Here is a 24,044-nt window from a genome sequence, read left to right as displayed (position 1 = left end):
GCCTGAAAATTCTGTTCTTTCTGATCCCTTATCTGCTTGAATAAGCAGTCCATGCTTACATGCAAAAAAACCATTTTCTCTTTTAAGTTTTCCAATATTATCAGTAAGAACATTTCCATTCATCTCAATATACAAAAGAAGACAATAACTTAATAGCACAAAGTTCAACAGCCTCAAAAATAAAAACAACAACAGGCTGTTGGAAATAGAGAAAAGGATGCTTGAAGCCAGTTTCAACATTTGAAAACATTACAGACAAAAAGTTACATGTTGGGAAATGTTCTTCTGATCACACTAAGTATTTTAATTACATGCAGTAATCTAGGGATGTTCCTTGCCATTGGGAAATCATGAAGCAAATTTAATAGAATTGTCCTTTCAGAAAAGAACAGTCATCAACCGCTTTAAAAGATTAAAACTATAATTCTGAAATATTTTTTATTTGCTCCACCTTATTTATTTTTCTCTCACCCAGCCTTAGAAATAAAAAAAAAGGAACCAGTAGAGTGGGTTCATGGAAAAGACATTATCCAATTAGGGATTAACAAAACTGTAACAGGGATTAAGAAGTTACAGGGAAAAGCAACACCCTAAACGTGAGTATATAAGACCAAAAGAAGAGACAATCTGCCACAGGCTCACCACTGCACCCCTCCCAGTCACCTGACAAGCTAAGGGTTTGCAGGAGCATGTCTTGCTCGGCTCGCATCTCCTCCTCCAGGGCTGGGGGCTACAGGATGTCTGGTGGTGGAAACAGCCTCAGCAGTGGAAGCAGATGTGGTCTGGGGAGTGGCTCTGCCAGCAGCTGGGGCCTGAGTGGGGGGTCTAGCGGGGGCTTTGGAGGTGGCATTGGAGGGGGCTTTAGTAGCTGCTCAGTAAGAGGTGGTAGTGGAGCAGCCTCTGGCTCCAGAGCTGGCTTTGGCTGGGGCTCTGGATTTGGTGGCAGTTCTGGATTTGGTAGTGGTGCCAGTGGAGGCTTCTATGGCCATGGCTATGGTTTAGGAGGTAGCTTTGGTGACAGTGATATTAGCGATGGGGGACTTTTCTCTGGAAGTGAAAAGCAAACCATGCAGAACCTCAATGATCGTCTGGCTAACTACCTAGACAAGGTCCGGGCTCTGGAAGAGGCCAACACTGATCTGGAGAATAAAATTAAGGAGTGGTATGATAAGAATGGGTCTAGAAACAGTGGATCTAGACGAGATTACAGCAAATACTACTCAGTAATTGAAGACCTCAAGAACCAGGTGGGATACTATCCAGGGCTGTGATGTGTCTTACACTTAACTAATGAATTTAAGTCAATGAATTGCTTGTTGTACATGCAAAATGGTTTCTGGTATGTCTTAATTATGATAATACTGAACATGACATCCATCTGCATTGATTTTCTATGTTGCTTCTCAAATATGAGTATTTCTACAGAAGAGTGAAGTGAATACAATGACAGACTTCAAACAAGTGTGTGTGCATGCATTGTATATGTGTGTGTGTGTGTATGTGTATGAACTATGGCAATAACTCAATGATTCCTCTAATGATTTCATTATTCATTTAGATAGAGTGAACCATTTTAGTGTCATTGTAGAGTCAAATCCTCTTCCTAGAAAAATCTGCTGCAAGTACTATATAATAATGCAGTATCTCTTAAAATCAATTTTAAAGGCTTTTCTAAAGCAAAATTCAATTTTTGCACCATTTTTGGAAAGAGCTCATGGGTTTAGGATTAACCAATTGCTTCCAAACAGCAGAAATACCGGGTGGTTATGTTCTATTAAACAATGTTCTTTGTGCCTGTTCCAGTAAATATACAAATTACCTTTTTGCAGAAAGATGCAGTCCTAAATATACAGGTATCATTACTAAAAATGGTTACATATGTGTTTGCCTTTAAGAGCAGCTCCTTAAGACAGCAACCCACACAGGTAGGCCTGCAAACAAGAGGCAAACATCATCCGTGATTTATTCATTCTTATCACCTTTTCTAGATCATTGCTGCCACTGTTGAAAACGCAGGGATCATTTTGCAGATTGACAATTCCAGACTGGCTGCTGATGACTTCAGACTCAAGTAAGAAAAGAGTTTGGAAACAAGGGTCATAATAAAAATAAAATTCAATTCATTTTCCAGGGGGGGAAAAATTGAGGATTATGACCTAAATTCACAAATATCCCAAGGTGGGGGAGAAGAAAAAGAAGTACAAGAGGAGGGGCAGACAAGTGGAGAGATGAAGGGCGGATGGATACAGTCATAATATCTAGTCAGTGTACACATGTGAAAATGAAACCAGGTAATTTGAGAGGATGGGTGAGGTTAGGAACTCTGGGGAGAAAATGATAGAAGGGGTGACAAAGTTGGGCGCTGTTGGCTCACGCCTGTAATCCTAGCTACTCAAGAGGATGAGATCTGAGGATCACAGTTAAAAACCAGCCCAGGCAGGAAAGTCTGTGAGATTCTTATCTCCAATTAACCACCAAAAAGCTAAAAGTGGAGCTGTGGCCCAAGTGGTAGAGTACTAGCCTTGAGTAAAAAAGCTCAGAGGCAGCACCAAGCCCTGAGTTCCAGCCCCAGGACTGGACTGGCACACACACACACACACACACACACACACACACACACACTTACAAAAGAAACATTATCTTCCATTACAATGTTTTTATATGTAACAACTACCCTAATAAACTCTTAGTTTACTTAGTCCAGTCTTCAATGTTTCAGACTGTATGGGGAGAAACCTAGTGGGACAGATAAAAATAGATGGGTAAGATAATTTTGGTAGCTACTCCACACTTACAGAGATGCCATGTAAATCCCTACTCTTTAAGTACAGATTAGATATGGTTATATAACTGTTATATGTCTTTCCAAAGAGTACAGTATGAAAAAGGAGGGTGCCAGGCACTGCTGGCTCAGGCCTATAATCCTTAGCTACTTAGGTGGCTGAGATCTGAGGATCGCAGTTCAAAACTAGCCCAGGCAGGAAAGTCTGTGAGAATCTTATCTCCAATTAACCACCAGAAAAGCAGAAGTGGAGTGGTGGCTCAAAGTGGTAAAGCACTAGCCTTGAGAAGAAGAGCTCAGGGACAGTGCCTAGGCCCTGAGTTCAAGCCCCATGACTAACAAAAAAAAAGGGGGGGAAGGGGGTTGCCATTAATCAGGATGCAATATAATCATCAACAGACATGTGGAATTGAATCCTCTTTGTACAACTACCTAAAGACTATTTTTAAGTAAATAAATGTTTAAGTAAATAAAGTTAATAAATTAATTAAATGATAATTTTGTTCTAAAATTAGTAGACACGATTAGATGACACTAGACATCTATTTTTCTGCCAGGATGAGAGTGGGGATGATCAGAGAAAAGTTCAAAGCCTTATTTGCCAAAATTCTTGGACATGACAGAAGGGGAAGGTTGAAATGTGTCAGGCCAGATCACTGTCCTACTTGTCACTGCCCCTTCCAGGTACGAGAATGAGCTGTTCCTCCGGCAGAGCGTGGAAGCTGACATCAACGGCCTGCGGAAAGTCCTGGATGAACTGACCATGACTCGTTCTGACCTGGAGATGCAATTCGAGAGCCTCACCGAGGAGCTGGCCTACCTGAGGAAGAACCATGAGGAGGTAGAACAACTACACATGAATGAACAACTCTGGCTTCCATGTTTCCCTCACATCCAGTCTAGAAAACCAAACTTGATTGTATTCAAATGGATTGCCCACATCCACTGAGCAGAATAGGGTTACAATGAACACATTATGGCTGAACTTATTTTTTTCCCCTTGACTGCCCTGCTGTCAACAATTTAGAGCTATACACATTTTAGGAAATGGTGGCTTTTCTATTTGCATGTCTGTGACCTTTTCCCCTTCATGCTAGGAAATGAAGAGCTTGCAGGGAAGCTCCAGTGGAGACGTGACGGTAGAAATGAATGCAGCTCCTGGGACAGATCTGACCAAGTTACTGAATGATATGAGGGCCCAGTATGAGGAGCTGGCTGAGAAAAACCGCCGGGAAATTGAGGAACAGTTCAACAAGCAGGTCAATATTTGTGTTGAGCATCTAATCTGCAGCCACATATCAGCCATGTCTGCTCGTTTCAGTTGCCTGTAACAACTGTCACTTTTTTTTTCTCTCAGAGCGCATCTCTGCAATCCCAGATCTCTGTTGATGCTGGAGCAGCCAACTCTGCCAAGAATGAGATAACAGAACTGAAACGTACAATGCAAGCCCTGGAAATTGAACTTCAGTCTCAACTGGCCATGGTATGCATGAAGAGCTTTCCAAAAACCTCTAGCAGGGAGTTAAGCAAATGTTTTATTTTTTTTCTTTCTCTGCAAGATGCTTACTAGGCATGAAATTAAAACAATGCTAAGAAGAATTAAGCCGTGGTTCTAGAAAGCATATAGCAGTTCAAGATAAATTAATTCAATTAAAGATTTAACCAGCGCCAGTAGCTCATACCTATATTCCTAGCTACTCAGGAGACTGAAATCTGAGGATCTAGGTTCAAAACCAGCCTAGGCAGGTAAGTCCATGAGACTCTTATCTCCAATTTACCAGGAAAAAGCCAGAACTGGAGCTGTGGCTCAAGTGATAGAGTGCCAATCCTGACTTTAAAAAAAGCTAAGGGACAGAACCCAGACCTGAGTTCAAGCCCCAGTATCTGCACACACGCGTATCACACACACACACACAATGGAAACTTAATGTCAACAAAAATTGAAGAAGCAATGATAAAATGATATAGATTAGTACTAGGTATACTTTGAGTCCCATGTGAAATTTTATTTTTCTTATCCATTGATTTATTTTCATCATGATTTCTTCACTTGCTTTTTCCCCTTAGAAAAGTTCCCTGGAAGGGAACCTGGCCAACACAGAAGCTGGCTATGCAGCTCAGCTGTCAAAAACTCAGATGCTGATCAACAGCTTAGAGGAGCAGATCTGCCAGATCCGGGGTGAGGCTGAATGCCAGAATGCAGAATATGAGCAACTGCTGGACATCAAGACCCGCCTAGAGATGGAGATTGAGACCTACCGCCGCCTCCTTGATGGAGAGGGAGGGTAAATGAAAGCCAGGATCATGCTGACATGTATACCTTGCTGAACTGATTTGATCAAACCCATAAAGGATGCAGGGGTTGGATGTATACTTATGAAATAATAAAATCACAGACAAATACAGTTCAAAGACATCCAAGATAGGGGAAGGAGGACAAATACGTATAATCCCAACTTAGGAGAAAGAGGCAGGAGAATCTCAAGTTCAAAGGCTACATAATGAGAAACTAAAAAAAATAAAACAAAATTCTGAGTGGTAGTGGTTTATGCTTGTAATTCTCACTACTCAGGTATCTGAGATCTGAGGATAGCAGTTCAAAGCCAGCCCAGGCAGGAAAGCCCTTTGACTCTTATCTGCAATTAACTAGCAAAAAGCCAGAAGTGGAGGTATGGCTAAAGTGGTTGAGCACCAGCTGTGAGCAAAAACACTAAGAGATAATGTTTAGGCTGTATAGAGTGCCAGGCTAGTATTGGCATATCCATGCCTGTGCACACACACACCACACCAAAAAAAAGTCATCCAAAACTAAAGTGTTGGAACAGAGAGTATCTGCTACCTTTGTAACTACAAAAGAAAATATAATTCTTTTTCCCAGTGGTTCTGGTTTTGGAGGATCCAGAAACATGAGACCTAAGGAGTCAAGATCTGAAAGCTCTTCTGGTCAAGGAAGAGGTAGAGCTATTTTTAATGTTGATTATTATTTTGTAACTATAAAGTCAAAGGCAAGCATTTCTCACCATTTTAAACTGTCTACAATTGTTTGCATAATCTTACCCAGATATAACATACTCTGTGAATATAGTTGAATTATTCACGGCAGTGTTTCCAGCCTGACATTGTGGTCTCACAATTTTTCAGATCCCAGCAAGACAAGAGTGACTAAGACCATCATCGAGGAGGTGGTGGATGGCAAAGTTGTCTCATCTCAAGTCAGCAATATCTCAGAGGTGAAAATATAATAAGCAGTTTTCTAGATCGACAAAGGTGTCTTTCAGTAAGTGATCTAGTCATCTTTCTAGAGAGCTCCAGAGGAAAGCTTCAGTCAAGAAATGGCCAGCAGCCAATTTCTCTGCATCTTCTTGTTTCCTTATTATAATGCTCCCCCAAAAGTAAAAAAAAAAATGACACTATGCACTAACATTTTCCATGCTTCAATAAACTGAATTTTGCAAGTTAACAAAACTATTCCTGAATATTTCTAAGAAAGTCAATATTTTTATCTAGGAACAAGTCAATCAGTTATGATCTAGAGGAATCATTAAATTACTCGTGCTAATTTGTTATTTATTTGGAACCTTCTCCAAAAAAGTCTAGAGTCATTTTGCATGTGGGCAGTTTAACAATCTTACAGGAGACCAGAATGATGCTATAAGTGAAATGTCCCTAACACCTCAACCAACAGCTTAGCTCACCAAAACTAAAGTTACCAATAAAAATGTAATCAGTTAGTGCCTAGTTTCTTTATGTCCATTGCTGAGTGGGGATATTTCATAAGATAGAAAAGAAACATAAGCCATGTTTCCCTCTTCACAAAGGTTACATCATAGGTGAGGAGGAAAGCTAAAACACAAAGAAGACAACAAGGATTACAAAGATGCTCATAATGAAGGAAGTATGCAATTTCACAGTATGCATCAGAAGTTCCATAAAAAGAGACATGACATGTTTGCAGAATATTTAGGAAATGGGCCAAAGAAAGAACCTTGGGAAGGAAGATTGGATGTGTGAAATCATGCCAGATTTCTTAAACACCCTTGAAAGCCCCAAAGAAAAGATGCTCTGGTATTCATTCCTTTGCTAAATCTAGCCACATCTCTATCCAAACATTGTGCCTTGGCCAAGCTGGTGTTTCTTTTCTCCACTCTCCATTGCTGAGATCTTTTACCCCATGGATGATCACAAGCCCATTCTCTCATTTCTACATTATCCATGAAACCACATGATCCTGCCTTGTCTTGCTTGGGATGATGAAGCCATTAAGATAGAGCAGGAGGTGGGACAGGTCCCAGGAAGAACCAAGTTTAAGACCAACCCAGACTGCCGAAAGACATTCTCATTCGAGGCGAACACCCAAATCACAAGTTAGAGAATCGATTCCACAAGCCTACTGTCAAGAAAACAACACAGGACATGGCAGAAAAAGCCACACTTAAACTTAAAAATCAATGAGCCAAAAATAATTCATGAAATCTATATATAGAAAACCAAGAAGAGCTGAATTATAATATCATACTGTAATCATCAAAGCAACAAAAAATGCCATTTTTGTCTTCTGTGCACATCAATGAAACACAACGCTCTAAATATAAATCACTACTCAAAGAAAAAGTACAAGGTTATCTTAAGTCAGATATTTTTCATCAAATCATTATAGTAAATTAAAGCTTGCCAGTCCTGGGGCTTGAACTCAGGGCCTGGGCATTGTCCCTGAGCTTCTTTTGCTCAAGGTTAGCACTACCACTTGAGCCACAGCACCACTTCTGCTTTTTCTGCTTCATGCATGCTAGGTAAGCACTCTACCACTACACTACATTCCCAGCCTGAAGGTTTTTCTTTCACTGAAATTTTTTAAAACATGATATTAAGAATGTGATCAAGCCTAGATATTTCCAGACATTGAAGACTATTTTGCTCAGCCTCTAATCCATAGGGACCTCAGAGCTACATCAAATAAGCCTTGGGTCTTCCCAGATCTAATCTTCTAACTGTGGATCCTAACCACCTGGGAGCCAAGTTTGTGCCTAGTGACAAAGTAACATGATAATGCTCTGAAAATCATCTGCAGGTGAAAACATTCACTCTGTGTTTGCTAGACTCAGGTTAAGATGCTGCATTTGTGCCAAAAAATACTCTCTAAAGATATGAAAAGTCCATATCCTAGGTCCAAAGATACTGAGATAAAATAGAATGTGTTCCTAAGAACATGTTCCTTTTTTAGATTTTTTCCTACCTTCAGGTAGTCGTACAAAGAAAGAGGTTTCTACTTAATATTGGAACTGTTTGGGATTATGAAATTTATTTAGAGTCCTGAACAAAAGATATCTTTAAATGGTAGCTATACATGATCACCTGTTCTAAAATTACTTTAGAACCACACAACAAGAAACTCCACTATGCAGTCAACTTTTAAACCAGAGGATCACACATCTTTCTTCTGAGTAGACTTGCCTGTCAGGAGGAAGAGCTGGTGCCTACATGCACATGGATTTACACCCATTCATTTTATCTAGAGATTCCTAAGGTACTTCTTGTGTTCCTGACCTGGAGCAACAACGTACAAGGAGGAGGAGAATACAAGAAGTGCCGTCTGTCTTCAAAGAGATTAGAAACATCAAGGCAAGATATCCAGCAAACAGTACCAAGCAATAGAACTTGAGGCTCTAAGGGAAGAGGTCCAAACTTGCCTGATGACTTCATGAAATCAGATAGTAGTTCCAAGAAGGAGACAATGGGATGAATGGAAATTGCCTGAAATGCAGTACAAGTACTACTATCCCACCCCATCTCCCCAAGTCACAAAGTACTGCAAGTAATAAATCACTTTAATAAATTATCAATGGATTGAATATGACATTTGGACAACAGGCTATATTACCCAAACCCTTTCAATAGCAACATACTCATTTGCAATATCCATGTCTTCATGAAAAAATAAGATGGGAAGAAGCAAAAAAGGAGAGGGGGAGGGAGAGAGAAAGGAGGAGGGAGAGAGAAAGGAAGTGGGAGAGAGGGAGAGGGAGAGAGGGAAAGGGAAAGAGAAAGAAAGCATCCTGGCACTGAGATATGTACAAAGCTCAGGGTCCTAGACAGATTGATCAAGTATATATTTTTTCTCCTGAACCACAAGGGATATGTCAGCATTGGGGAGCTCAGAACAAGACTGCAATCGGCTGTGAATTGCGCAGCTCAGCCTTGTTTCTTAATGATACAGTGGAGTCAGGCAGTGCTATAGTTTCCACATGGCTTACCTAGGTCCCCCCAAAGAGGCATGTCTTGGAAGTTTGTCCTCATTACAACAGTGTCAGGAGACAGTGTCTACCAGGAGGGCCTTAGGTTAATTGGACAAGTACCCATGGAAGGGATTATAGAGTTTTAGTCTCTCCCTGGCTTCCTGTTTTGCAATGTGATGTCTATACACACTCCCTCCCAACACTGCCAGCTACATGAGATAATACAGTCCACAAGACACCAGAGCCTGCACCACGCAGTTTGGACTCTTTGTAGCCAAAACTTAAGCTGAATAAGCCTCTTTTGTCTATAAAGTTATCCTATTTCAAGTATGCTGTTATAGCAACAACAACTAAAAAGAATAAAAAGCCAGACTAATAAAGGCAGAATCTAAACCATGTAAGAGGAGGAAAACAAATCACAAGTGTCTTACCCTGTAATCTAATCTTTACTTGTTGTCATAAGCTAATAAGGATAAATATGTCAAGCTGTGTCAGGAAAAACAAGCTATTATTTTAAAGTATTGTTCTAATAGCCTTTAAATATACACCTATGAAATATAACTAAGAACCTACATTGATTTCTGAATAAATTTGTCCAGAAATCACTTGCAACTTTTAGTATTACCCGTCTCTCAGTCCAGAAATGCAGATGAAAAGGACAGCCCAACATTTCAAAGAGAATATTTTCTTCTAATTTGCCCACATCAAACCTTGTCCACAATGGATTTTAAGAAGCTGCAACTGAGGGGAATTTTGCCAGTGAAATCCTAGTCCTGGCCCTGCCATGTAAAAGGAATTCTTAGCTTTAAGGAGATTTCTATTTAGTATCAAGAGAGATGAAAATGTTTGCTTTTCCTAGAAGAAGGAACAAGTTTTGTCAGTCATGGGACTTGAACTCACGGCCTGGGAGCTGTCACTGAGCTTTTTTTGCTCAAGGTGAGTACTCTATTACTTGGGGCCAAAATAACACTTCTATCTTTCTGGTGGTTAATTGCAAACAAGAGTTTCATGGACTTCCCTGCCCAGATGGGCTTGAAACCTCGATCCTCAGATCTCAGCCTCCTGAGTAGCTAGGATTACAGGTGGGAGCCACTGGCACCTGGCCAGAAGAAGGATTTTAATCATCAATCTTGAGCTGGAGGATCTAACAACAAACTGAATTGTAGCCATAAAGCAACACTATATTTGTCTCCCATGTTGATTTTTTCAGAAAGTAAACTTGACATTTTAGGTCGCATTCAAGTATTTGTAGAAACATTACACAAATGTTTTGAAAAATCTTTGTTGAACAAGACTGAATGTTCCATGGGAACAAAGTTTACAATAATTTTCATGGAAATCTACTGGGTGGGGGGGGGAGTTTAGGGACCAACATAAATGAGACTGTTATACAAATAAATGCAAACTAGAGAAGTCTGGGGCTGGCTTATCAAAGCTCTAGCCTACATTGTGTCAGTTGTAAAGAATATGATTTCCTGACATCCCAGAAAATAATAATATTGGCGACATCAGTGTAAAAGCTCCAGACCTGCCCTATTTTAAATAAAATACTAAAAGGCTACTTCCAGGGAAAAATTATCTAAGTTTACCATGCAGTTGTTTACCAAAAATAGAGGCAAAGAGTCTATTTTTCTTTTTTCTTTTTTTTTTTCTTCTTTTTTTGGTCAGTAGTGGGGCCTGAACTCTGGGCCTCGGCGTTGTCCCTCAGCTCTTCAGCTCAAGGCTAGCGCTCTACCACTTGAGTCAAAGGCACCACTTCCAGCTTTTTCTGCTTATGTGGTGCTGAGGAATGGAGCCCAAGGCCTTATGCATGCAAGGCAAGCACTCTACCTCTGAGCCACCTTCCCAGCCCCAAAGAGTCAACTTTTGCTCTTACACTCAAGTCAAAATACTTTTTAGAAGTTGTATGATATCAGTTTGGAAGTCCAATGTTACTTTTCTTGCCCAATTGACTTTAAAGAAATTTAGTGTGCCAGTGTGATCTCTCTCCCTTTTTTCTATTTCTACTCTTCATTCCCACACCTTCTTACTGCATAGACTGGCTATTAAAGTATTTGGGTTTTTTAATATGTTTTTTATCATAAAAATGCTGCACAGAGGGGTTACAGTTACATGAGCAAGGTAATGAGTACATTTCCTATCAAACATTGTATCTCCACCTCTGTTTTTCCCCTACCATCCCTTCCCGCCCACCTCCACAACTACACTTCCCCCTCCCCACCTAAAGTGTAAAGTTCATTTTTTCAACATAGTGTCTTGTACATCTCATTGTTACAATGAGTCAACCTGTATCCCTATTTAAGCATTTTGTTTTTTTCCTTCCCCTCTCCAAGTTAGAGAAGTGTATATACAAGATGCAGGGCACCCACATCAGATACAGTGAAAACAGGGGTTATGCTGTGGGGGAGGAACATACAAAGAAACAAAAAAAATCACATGGTACATTATAAATATGTTAGGAACAATGGCAAGAAAGAAAAAACTACTTGTGTCCCTATCTTGGGGTTCATTTCGCTTTAAAATATTTGGAAAAGAGAAATAGTTCTTATATACAACTCAAAAAGTTAGAGATTTATTAATCCTGCTGTTTTTCACAATTACTTATAGAATCAACTGTACGTTGGTGGGAATCTGCTTTGTTCTCACAATTCCATGTTGCTCCCAAGGTCCACCCTCTCCCGTGGACCCCTCCTGACTGTCAGGAAAATTTCACCCCTTACCTTATCTGAAAGTGCAGGATTATTAGCGTCAGAAGAATACTCCTACCATAAATCCCAAACAGGACAGGACAAAAACATTCCAAAGAAGAGTCTCACCCTAGAATGTATAAAAACCTTACACCTTACACACACTCCCCACTCCATTTCTCTGAACCCGTTCAGTGTCACATGGAGGCGCTCTGCAGCAATGACGGAAAGCTGCTGTGGTCTGTTGAGTTCTCTACCTCTTTCATCTGCTTGATCTTTCCCTAAATTACATGAGCATCTGCTCCTAGCTTAAATAAACTCCAAGGTACTAATCGGAGATAAGAAGACATCACAGATTTATAATATGGAGTATTTTAAGAAATTAAACGATCCAGGCCAGTTTGGAGGTAAGTCAATATTTGTTATAACTATGGGAAAAGAAGTTATCACAGAGATTGATCATTTGACCACAAGTTATTTCTGAAAACCCATAGACCCAGACATCTGCCATATATACAGGGTGTTTCTTGTACTATCGTCTAAAAGGTTACATGCATGAGAAGAGCCTGAAGAAATGATTGAGCCGGGTGCTGGTGGCTCACATCTGTAATCCTAGCTACTCTGGAGGCTGAGAGCTGAGGATCAAGGTTCAAAGCCAACCAGAGCAGGAAAGTTTGTGAAGACCCTTATCTCTAATTAACCAACAGAAAACTGGAAGTGGTGCTGTGGCTCAAAGGGGTAGAGTGGTAGCCTTGGGTGAAAAAGCTCAGGGACAGCACCTGGGCCCTGAGTTCAAGCCCTATGACAAACAACAACAAAAAAATAAAAATAAAAAGATATGATTGAATAAACAATGTTTTTTCAGACATTGGTAGCAAAGAGGCCATAAAAAATATGTGTCTTAAACTGATAATATATGTATGCAATGAAGAGAAAAAGGAAATATGCAGTCGGTGCATCATGTAAACAAACATAGTAAGAGAGGAGAAACCCATTTGTATTTATATATGTTTCTATGAGTGTAGAAAAATATGTCAACATCAAAAGGTTAGCAATGCTTACCTTTTACGTAGGAATTCATCACTGCGATTACTAATGTCAGGAAGTTACCAGCCTTCTAGAAAGAACTGAAACGATCATAACCTTTGTCAATGAAACCTCATTTTTAGAAATGCACATCTGTCTTAGCTTTCCTCATTGTTTGTATCAATCTGTAAGTAAATTGTTTCAAGTAATTTTTTCTAAGACCAAGAAGTTAAAGTTTCAAGTCTCTGTGGCAGTCTTTATGCAAATTAGGGCTTTGTTCTACCCTGTCAAGATGAAGTAATTTTTTTGTTTTTTCCCTACTAGGTGCTTCACACCCAAAAGTTTCCATCAAGATCCAATATCAGAGCTTGTGATTTCTATCTAAGCACAGGAACATAAAAACCACAGAATTTTAATGAGTTGGATGGTGATTCTTTCTGTAGACTAGTAATTCTTTCTGAAAGATTTTACTAGATTATCTTTGGGGTTGTAGGTGCCCAAAGCTTGGAAAGTTCATCCTGAGAATTATTTTTAAATGGCTGCCATGTCTTCTATTTTCTAAGCAAAAATCCTAATTTCTTTGGCTGGGTCTCATCTGACATTCTAAGGATTCCTTCATTTAATTTCCCACTTTGTGCTTACATAGAAAAGGCCCTTGACACCTAAGAGGTAACAAGGATGATTACTATGGAATAAAATATGCTGAGAGGATTCTTTCCTCAACACTTTCAGCATTTTATATGCAAGTACCACCCTACCTCTCAAAATGTGAAAAATTAATAGCAAATTATATTAACAATTTTTAAAGTGATGTCAGCATTTCTGCTACCTATTACTTGACTAAGAGGTTTTCAATAGAGTATAATGACCATTGAAGGCACTCAGAAGTTTTTCCAGTTTGGAAACTAAACTGATTCTCCACCAAAGGATCAAGGCTCTCATAGAAGGCATTATATGGCCTGATCTTGCCCAAAGCTGATGTGGAAATGCAGATTGAAAGTTAGATAGAAGGATATACCAAGTAAATCTTCTTTCTTATTTCATTTTTATCTTCTACTCAAATGAAGTTAAGGATAATGTGAGTAAATTCTTCTGCCATTATGTTTGAATTCCTTGGAGATTGTTTCCAAGTGAAGAAATTAAAGTCCAGCCATCTGTTGTAGAGATGGACCCTAGACCCAGAGCTGATCTTGCCTGGTTCCTCAATGACAAGAAACTCACTATGAAGGTATGACCAGCCAAAATCACCAAGATGCTTCAATGAGGCTCAACAATAAGGTAAACTAGCAGCACACCCAGTGTCAGAAGATCTAGAGCAGAGTGCAACAAGTAGGCTGCTGCTTCTGCTGCTTGTGATTCTAAAGATAAAATGGAACAGAATTGAGTTTTTAATGCCTTGGAACCAGAACAGTCTACATACAGCATCTGTGGTACTTAAAAACTTCCCCCTAGATAAACACACCACACACCAACTGCCCGCTCAGACAATTTTGTAATTTCATATGAATTCTCAGCAATAGGTCTCAAACACATGTTGCCTAGCAATGTTTATTGTTGAAGCTCATAAGAAAAATCCAAGAACTTAAGAGTTCTTCACTTAGCAACTTAGGCAAGAAATTTTCCACGGAATACATGAAAAAAAATAGAATTAGTAGCCAAATTATGAACTGCCCATGTCAGGCCTTGTTTTGCAAATACTAAAACCACAGAATTTGCTGAGCTCCCAAGAATGTCAGCATGAGATGCTATTAGGGAAATGCTGGCTCACATTCAGAATGAGATCACCTGTTCTCTGCCCAAGTAGGTGGCAAGGCAGGTTCCTGTCTGAAAGCTTAAGAAAATAAATCTAGATAAAATGCCTGCAAGTAGGTCAGCTAGAAATCTACTAAGCATCGAGAAATATACTGGGAGAGATCGAGGCAAGGGGTGACATTGTCCATTAAGAAATGTACTCTTTACCTGACTTATGTAACTGCAACCCCTCCATGCTTCACCTTTATGATTATAATTTTTTAAGTATACTGGGAGAGAGTGAGGGAAGGGCTGACACTGTCACAAAATAAGTGTACTCCTTACCTGACATGTGTCACTATAATCCCTCTGTACATCACCTTCATAAACAATAAAAAATAATTTTAAAAATAAGTATGTAAGCTCCTTTTTAACCAAAGGAGATTTAATACACTTAAACTTGAACAACAATCAATTTTCACCTATACACTGAAAACCTAAGATTGTTAGTGATAAGCCTTTACTCCATCCAGTTGTTTCAAGACCCAGGAAATTAGGAACAAAGACAGCAGCAGCAATTATCTTCTTCTTTTTTTAATTCCTGTTTTTTATTGTTATTATAAAGGTGATAATACAGAGGGGTTACAGTCACATAAGTCAAGTAATGAGTATATTTCTTTTTGGACAATGTCACCCCTTCCCTTGCTCTCTCCCAGAGCATTAATCTTCTAAAAGGAGCACATCAGAAGCTTTCATTAAACTAATCATGCATTAGCAAGTTGCTGTATCTTCATGGACCCAGTCCTCATTCTCAAGTTATCTCTAAACTCACTGTGTAACGTCAGGTAAGTCAGTCTGCTGCAAGACTCCATCTCTAGACCTCATTGTTTCCTTCATCTATAAAACAAGGGAGTTAATGATCCCTAAGGGACTTTTTAGCTCAAAAATTTTGTGGCTCTATGCAATCAAATCAAAAAAAGGAAAAAGAAGGAAAGAAACTATCAAGGTGGCAGAATTCATGCCACAGGGAATTGAAATGAGATCAGATTTACCATAATTCAAGCAGTTTCCCTGAAATTTTTGAATGCATAACATCTCAATGTCAGAATTAAAAGCAGAATACAGTACCCTCATTCTTGGCACCGTAGACATTTGGGGCTGGTGATTCCTTGGGTTAGGATAGCCATTCTGTAGGCTCCAGGAAGCTGAGCTCCACTAGCTATAGCCTTTATGTAATAGTTGACTACCAAAAATGTCTCCAAATCTTGCCAGAAGCTAGAATGCCTGCTGAGGATCACAGCTCTACCCCCTAGGAAAGCAGGAACTTCCTACTCCATGCTCACTGTGAACGCAGTTAGGTGAGAAAGACTCAGGAAGCCTGAGATGCCCTCCTTCTCAGGAAATCACAAAAACCCACCCCTATAAAATAAGACCTCTATTTGGAAAGGCCCTCTCTGGTTTGCTTGAAAGAGGAAGGGTTAGAAGAAAAAAGATAACTGTACAATATATATTCTCTTCTTGCAAAGTAAGTGGTAATAAACCTCCAGTACTAATCTCCCTAAATAATTCTGCTGGAAGTGGAGCTGTGGCTCAAGTGGCAGAATGTTAGCCTTGAGCAAAAAGCTCAGGACAGCACTCAGGCTGAGTTCAAGCCCCAGGACAGACACAAAAAATAAAAATTGAAAAAATAAAACCTCCCCTTGAAGGCAACCTGGCAAAATCAAAACCAGATCCCACTCAGCTGTCAGAGTCCTAAGTCCAGGTGAACACCCTGAAGACCCAGCTCCTTCAAGTCCAGGGCAAGAGCAAGAGCACAAACACGGGTGACATGCAGCTTCTAGACTTCAAAGCATGCCTACAGAATGAAGGTGATCGAACACTACTCTCCTCAGTCTACAGATGAGGACACTGAGACACAGAACCATGAACTAACATATCCAAGGAAGCTACTAAGCAACCTTTCCCACTTTCCAGCCTAGGCAGTCCAGTTCCAGAGTCCCTGCTCTTGCTGCCATGGTAACTTTCTTTCCCTAGTTCTGAAATATTGCTGACTGCTTTGACTGTCTCCTTCACAAGTCACCGTTTTGTGGCAACTTGTAGAAGTCTCAAAGACAATGGCTTTGGAAAGAAACTGAGCCTGTGGCACCTGTGTGTCAACATAGCACCCAATTTCGTATCTGGCGTCGTCGGCAATGAGCAGACAGGCGCCAAGCCACCAGCAAGTTATGACATCTGAAAAAAACAATTGAGAAGGAGCTGAAGCTAGAAGGATTAATATAACGAGATTTTTTCTCGAGGGAAGAATATTAAAAATATATTTGTAAAAGGTGTGGCTGAGTGTGGCAATCACTGATCCACTATTCTCACCCTGCCAAATATGTTTCTTTTCATACAGGCTGGATTAATTCATGAAAGTTCATTTGCTTACAAATATAAATGTTTGTAATTTAGGGCAAAAGATATCTGAAAATAAATTATACTTCTTTTTCTGAATAAGCTAATAAGATAAGAAGCAAAATATTTTTTAAAAACCAAACAATAAAACATTCACAAATTTCAGAACACTTTGTATCTCTGAAGAGCATAGTACTTCAGACCACAGTTGGCAGGAAATCAGCAAATGTATTAAGCACTCAACCTACAAATGAAATATGGGGACTAAAGGCATGATTCAAGTGGTTAGCACTATCTGTAAGCAAGCAAGCTGAATGAAACTACAAGATCCTGAGTTCAGGCCCCAGTACTGGCACATACACAAAAACACATCAAATGCATACACATATTTACACACAGGCTAACTATACAAAAGTACAACAAAAAAATACACCATAATTCTCAAAGGTATACCAAGTGCTGGGCATAGTGGCTCACACCGCTAATCCTAGCTATTCAAGAAATTGAGATCTAAGAATAAAGGTTGAAGGCAGTCAAGGCACAAAGCCATAAGACTCTTATCTCCAAATAATCACCAAAAAGCCAGAAGTTGAAGTATATTCAAGTGACAGAGCACTAGCCTTGACAGCTCCCAGGTCCTGAGTTCAAACCCCAATAACAGTGCAAAGGAAAAAAGGGAATTGGGGTGGGGAGAATATCATTTACTCTGTAAGACTCATCTAAGAGAACCGAAAGTGTTTCTCTTGACTCCAATGACCAGCTCATTCATGGTATGAATCTTGTGGCTACTTTCCATCCCAAAGATAATGTTTTTTGAGAGTAAAAGCTACACTTTGTTAAATGGCAGCTCCTTTGTACAACTACTTAAAGATAATAATAAAAAAGAAAAAGAAAAAACTAAAACACAACTATTAAAAAAAACCTACAAACTCCAGCATTTTCTTCAAATGTGCAACCTTATTTGCAGGAATAGAAGTATTATATTCATACAAAGTGACATAATCTGTGGATATAATTAAGTTGCCTTAAGCTGAATAATTGTTGAATGTCTTTTATCTAAACACAGTCTTACGCCCTAAAGGATTATCATTCCATCCTAAACATGCAACAATAATACCTAAGTGAGCAATTCCTATCCTAATTATACCATTAGAAAATCAAAACAAACTTGGACTTGCAATGAACATTGCCAGAACTCAAGATATATTTTCAAAAGAAGTGTAAAAAGAATCGATTCCCTTTTAGTACAGAATTTTAAAAGTCAATAAAGTATTATATACTCTAACAACAATAAAACAAATTGATTTAAGAACATAAGGGATTATTAGGGAAGGAACAAGGAAGGAGGATACAAAGGAAGAGAAGAGGGTAGAAGGAAATGTAAACATGATCTAGTATCATCTATGCATGTATGGAAGTGTCACAGAAAAATCCATTAATTTGTATAATTAATATGCATTAATAATTATAATCATAAAAAGAGTGCCTATTCTGATGTTCATCCATTTGTCTAACAACATTAAGTACAAAAATCTAAGGGCTTGGTAAGGAGATAGAGTTAGAGCAAGTTCCAAAGAGATTGTAAAACACATACTGTCCACCCTTAGGAAGTTTGTAATCCAATGAGAACAGTAGATAAAACTCATAAACATCAAGATGCTGGTTTAGTATTTAGACTTGTAGTGGGATGTGGAGGTGTAGGTAAAGTGTTGGTACTAGGGCTTGAATTTGGTGGCAAGGTGCTGTCCCTGAGTTCTTTGGCTCAGGCTAGCACTCTACCAATTGAGCCACAGCTCCACTTCTGGTTTTTTGGTGGCTAGTAGGAGATAAGAGTCTTATAGACTTTCCTGTCCAGACTGGCTTTGAACCTCAATCTTCAGACCTCAGCCTTCTGAGTAGCTAGGATTACAGACATGAGCCACCTGCACCCAGCTTGTATTTCGATGTTTTTAAGGCAGTGAGTTCCTGGTCACTGGAAGAGTTGGAGAAGTTATGAATGTGGTAGAAATGATGTAAATATTGAATGAAATATAAGAACAATTTTCCTACCCTTTTATCCTAGACTGTATTGCTGTCCTTTTTATTTTTGTAAATGTCACCTAATAGCTCATCCATTTCTCTCTCTTTCAAATAATTATGTAATAGATGCTCTGTTTACAAACACATAATGAAAGTGTTTATTTTTCAAAACAGGCTTACAATCTAGTTAAGGGGAAAGCAATTACCCAGGGTGTTTAACCTCACTTTAAAGTTGTGGACTTGGAGATAATGATGGAAGGGGTGATGCTGAAGAAGATGCATTGTACAACTAAACTGACATGTTCAATTGAAACCCCTTTGAACAAACAGAAGTTTTGTTCATCGATGGTAGAGCCTAGGTATCTGCAGACATGTGGCTCCAAGAAGACCACCATGTTCAGGATGCATAGTTAAGTATCATTCTTTAGATGTTACTTTCCCTAAAGACATGGGTCCTCCAAAGCTAGGAGCCCTAACAAAGCTAAAATTTTCATGTCATCATTTATACTAAGCATTATTACTTGCCATTTGGGGCTTGGGAGAAATACTGTAACTTTTTAGGTACCTTAGTGTGAGGCACCATTTGCTTGTTGATAAAGCAGATCACACAATGATTTAAGCACATCTGAGGATAATGTGGGATAGACTGAGAGCATCTCTGCATAGCTGAGCTGTGGAATGGGCATGGGGATTTAAATTGGTTTTGAAGGAAGATGGTAACAGACTTCAGAGTTGAAGCTGCTGAAGTTGCTAGGACTGAGTAAGGAGAATAAACACCGCATTCAAAGGCAAGCTACATGGTCCAACTCTAACAGGATTGGCTACTTTAGTAACTCATATAGTCAAATAGGCTGACGAGTATTTGATGGACAGTACTATAGCAAAACAAGCAAGGGTTCAAATACAGAATCACACCTGGCGCTAGTGGCTCAGCCCTGTAACCCTAGCTACAGAGAGGCTGAGAACTGAGGATCTTGGTTCAAAGCCAGCCTGTGCAGAAAGTCTATGAGACTCTTATCTCCAATTAACCACCACTGGAAGTGGAGCTGTGGCTCAAAGTGGTAGAGTGCTAGCTTTGAGCAAAAAGATCTCAGGGTCAATGCCCAGGTACTTAGTTCAAGTCCTACAACCAACAGAAAAAAAAAAAGAATAAAGGGTCATGTGAGTAGATGGACAGTCACATTCTGTTGGAAGATCTCCATTTGTATCTTGAAGATAAAGCCTACTTTACAGGATATAACTTTACCTAAGCAGATATCCTATTATACTGCACTGGGTGTCAGTAAACAAGGCAGCAAGAGAAAGCATCAGGGAAAATATGAGGAAAAAGTACATCTCAAGGCTAAGTCTTTGGTTGGAGAAATTGCCCTGTTTTCTTGTTGTGTATTCTTGAACTACAGCGACTAAGAATGAGGTGAGCCTCACATGACATGCAGGAGCCAGCCTGCATGGGGCTTATCCTGCTTCATCAGTCCACACAAAATGCATGTACAGGGCATAGGATGCACATATAAGCATTTCTCAAACATACTGAAAACCTGCCGCACTACTTTGCATGGAGTTCCCTGACCCATGAAACACAAGATTCACCCTATCCTGTGGAGGCATGCTCCTGTGAATAGAAAGATCAACAATATAACAAAAAAGGGACCAGCCCATAAAGGCCTGTCATTTAGAACCAATTTTTTTAACTTAAAAACAAAATCTTTTACTTGCTGTCTAGTTCTGCCTCTCTAATCCTATTAGAATGCATACTTGATTTAAAAAGCGGTATCTGAAGCTGCAAAAGAAACTATACTTCATAAGCAAAAGACTACCCAAGCTCTATGAGATTAAAAGATAAGTTGGATGTTTCTATTTGAAGAAAAGTAAGAGGCTGGGAATGTAGGTTAGTGATAGAGTACTTACCTAGCATGCATGAAGCCCTGGGTTTGATTTCTCAGTATCACATAAACAGAAAAAGCCAGAAGTGGCACCATGGCTCAAGTACCCTTGAGCAAAAGAAGCTCAGGGACAGTGCCCAGGCCATGAGTTCAAGCCCCAGGACTGGCGAAAGAAAGAAAGAAAAGAAAGAAAGAAAGAGGAAAAGAAAGAAAGAAAGAGAGAGAGGGAGGGAGGGAGGAAGGAGAAAGAAAAGAAATTCATAATTACAAATGTCTAGAGGGAAAAGCCATTTTGCCTAAACTGTGTGTTATATGCCATATGCACACACATACATATACAACATATATATACATACTCAGAGATACACTATATATATATATATATATGTACATACATATCCCATAACATTATGTTATAAACTTCAAATTTACATCGGAAAAATGGATGTAAAAAGTAAACATTCTAATTAAAAGAAAGGAGGGTCTAGGTGCCCATGGCTCATGCCTGTAATCCTACTTATTCAGGAAGCTGAGATGTGAAGATTATGATTTGAGGCTAACTGGGGTTCCAATTAATTACCAAAAAAAAAAAAATGGAGCTGTGGTCCCAAGTGGTAGAAAGCTATCCTTCAGCATCAAAGCTCAGGGACAGTGCCCAGGTGCCGAGTTCAAGCCCCACGACAGGCACCAAAATAATAATAATAATAATGAAAAAAGGAGAAAAGTATCCTATTTTTAACAGGGAAAACTGAGCCTCTTATTTTTATTAATACATTTAATTATACAAAATAGTGGGCTTTGTTATGACATTGTCATACACATTTATAAAGTATTTTGATGGTATTTACATCCCCATTACCCACATTTATTCATCCTCACCTCTCTTGCTGATCCTCTTCCTACTCAATAATAACCCCTCTCCTCTGTCTGCATTTCTCATTTTTATTGATTCCACATATGAGGGGAAAAAGCCTGTGATACTCTTCTGAGCCAGTCAGTTAAACCCAAATCTCAAATCTGCTCTGTCCAATCCATTAGCCATTAGCCACATACTATTGAGCACTTTGAATTTTTTTCATTTTTTGCAATAATAGAAATCAAATCTATTACCTTGCAGCCCTAGTCTGCTTTGCAAATTTTAATGTGGCTTATGCAAATTGAGATAGGCTAGAAGTATAAAATACATTTTTAATTTCAAAGATAGTATCAAAAATAGAGAATTTAAAGAATTTGTTATTATATTTTGGGATATACTGGGTTATGTAAAATATTATATTGAAGTTAATTTCATCCACTTCCTTTTATACTTTTTGATATGGCTGCTAGAATGTTGAAAATTATATATGTGGTTTGCCCTTGTGGTATATATCAGCTTACTGTTCCAGGGCACTGTTTTAGGGCTCTAGGAAATATCTGTTCAAAATGCAGATTGCAGCCTTGTGGCATGGTTCAATTGGTAGAGATCCTGAGCTGAATCCTCAGTACTGCCAAAAAATGAAAAGATAACAAAATAAAACGCAGACTGCCAAGACCAGCCTCCACAGAATCTAGTTCAGCTCTCTCTCTATTTTAGGCAGACCTTAGCAGAAGCTGGGTAAAGTAACCAGAGGGTGTAATTTATTGCTTCTGAATCTAATTTGAGTTTAATTTGTCACTTCTTTCTCTTTCCTATCCTAAGTAGCTAATTTTCTTCATATTTCACAGTTTCAAGTACCAACAAAAACAATCCATTTGGCCTGGATAACCTCTGTGCCCCTCTAAAGGAGAGCTTTTCATATCAGGCTACTCTGACCCACCAATAAATTGTCAAATTGTGACTGGAGGTAAATGTGGAGGAAGGAGGGTACAGAAATGACCTGGACCCTCTCCAAGGGTTGGGGATCAGCCCAAACTTTGTTTGGGGAAGATTGTGGAAATGCCTGATACAGACTAGCCTGTCCAGAAATATGTTCATTGAAAAATTAAAAGAACAGGGCTGGGAAGGTGGCTCAGTGGTAAGAATGCTTGCCTTGCATGCATGAGGCCCTGGGTTCTATTCCTCAGCACCACATAAGCAGAAAAAAGCCGGAAGTGGCACTGTGTCTCAAGTGGTAGAGTGCTAACCTTGAGCTGAAGAGCTCAGGGATGGTGCCCAGACCCAGAGTTCAGACCCCACGACCGACCAAAAAAAAAAAAAAAAAAAAGAAATTAAAAGAACAAGATATACATGCAAAGGCACTGTGAGAAACAGAGCTAAGATCCCAACTACCCCTCTCCCATGCTCTCTATACAATTCAACCAAGCTATTCTACAAATAACAGCCACAAATCCATTCACAAAAATGTTTCAGTCCTATTTGAATTCATTCATGTTGGTCAGATTTAACAAAGAATTGGGGAGAGAGGGAGTGTCAAGGAGATAATGGAGAAGCAGATGGAGCAATGGACTACAGCCAAGCAATCAAAGTTCCAGTCCCAAAGATGCCATTTACCTCACCAAATGACCTTGAACACAATACCTTAATGCCTCTGGCCTTAGTCCTCTCAACTTTACAGGTCACTAAATCTCAAAATCAAAGATTGGATGGAATGGCAGATGCCAAGTGTTCGTTTAAATTGGAAAAATGACCTATTTTCAAGTAGAAATTGCATTTAACATTTATTGATGGAGATGAAATCTCCCAATAAATCTTATCTCAGTGAAACACAGTCTCCACAAAGACCAAACAAATCTATGTCTTCCGCACTTTTCAAACACTGGCAATCTTATCCCACAGCTCTGATACTGTGGAAGCCTCACCGCTGCCCTTGACTTCATTTGCAACATGCCTCTAGGAATTCACCTCAGTTCATCAAACTCTGCTCTCAGCCAGAAGTCCTCCACAATAGCCATTCAAGGGAAAATGCAGTCAGTCAATTCTAAGGTCAATGGCAAGTGTCATCTTAATCTGATAGCAGCTTTTTCCAATACTCGTCATAATATTTTTTGTCAATCCTGGGGCTTGAACTCAGGGCCTGGGCACTGTCCCTGAGCCTCTCTGTGCTCAAGGCCAGCACTCTACCACTTGAGCCACAGCATCACTTTTGACTCTTTCAGTTTATATGGTACTGAGGAATCGAACCCAGGACTTCATGCATCCTAGGCAAGCACTCTACCACTAAGCCACATTCCCAGTCCAGTATTTTAAATTTCCACATAGTCTAGTGACTCACTATAGCATTTCTGTTTAAAGAATCCAAATGGTTGGTAAGAAATGTATGCATTATCCTGCCCATGCAATTGTAACCCCTCTGTACAGTATATTCACAAA

General features: G+C 39.4%; 1 protein-coding gene across 1 annotated transcript; it reads left to right on the top strand.

The window, feature by feature from the left end:
- Window positions 1–689: 689 nt before the first annotated feature.
- Krt24 (keratin 24, type I) lies at window positions 690–6,024 on the top strand. Its single transcript, XM_013037193.1, has 7 exons — window positions 690–1,247; window positions 1,989–2,071; window positions 3,467–3,623; window positions 3,880–4,041; window positions 4,140–4,265; window positions 4,850–5,067; window positions 5,886–6,024. The coding sequence occupies exons 1-7, from the start codon at window positions 690–692 to the stop codon at window positions 6,022–6,024; spliced, it is 1,443 nt and encodes a 480-aa protein (XP_012892647.1).
- The last annotated feature ends 18,020 nt before the right edge of the window (window positions 6,025–24,044 follow it).

This window comes from Dipodomys ordii, unplaced genomic scaffold, assembly GCF_000151885.1.
Source record: "Dipodomys ordii isolate 6190 unplaced genomic scaffold, Dord_2.0 Scaffold7, whole genome shotgun sequence".
Taxonomy (NCBI): Eukaryota; Metazoa; Chordata; class Mammalia; order Rodentia; family Heteromyidae; genus Dipodomys; species Dipodomys ordii.
Note: the sequence above shows the minus strand (reverse complement) of the source record. Positions and strands in the feature narration are given on the sequence as shown.

Bases quoted from the DNA above. Each gene is read 5' to 3' on its own strand.
- Krt24 (XM_013037193.1), top strand. From the start codon at position 690: ATGTCTTGCTCGGCTCGCATCTCCTCCTCCAGGGCTGGGGGCTACAGG. The intron at 3,624-3,879 runs GTAGAACAACTA...CCTTCATGCTAG, and splicing joins TGAGGAAGAACCATGAGGAG to GAAATGAAGAGCTTGCAGGG. The intron at 4,266-4,849 runs GTATGCATGAAG...TTTTCCCCTTAG, and splicing joins TTCAGTCTCAACTGGCCATG to AAAAGTTCCCTGGAAGGGAA.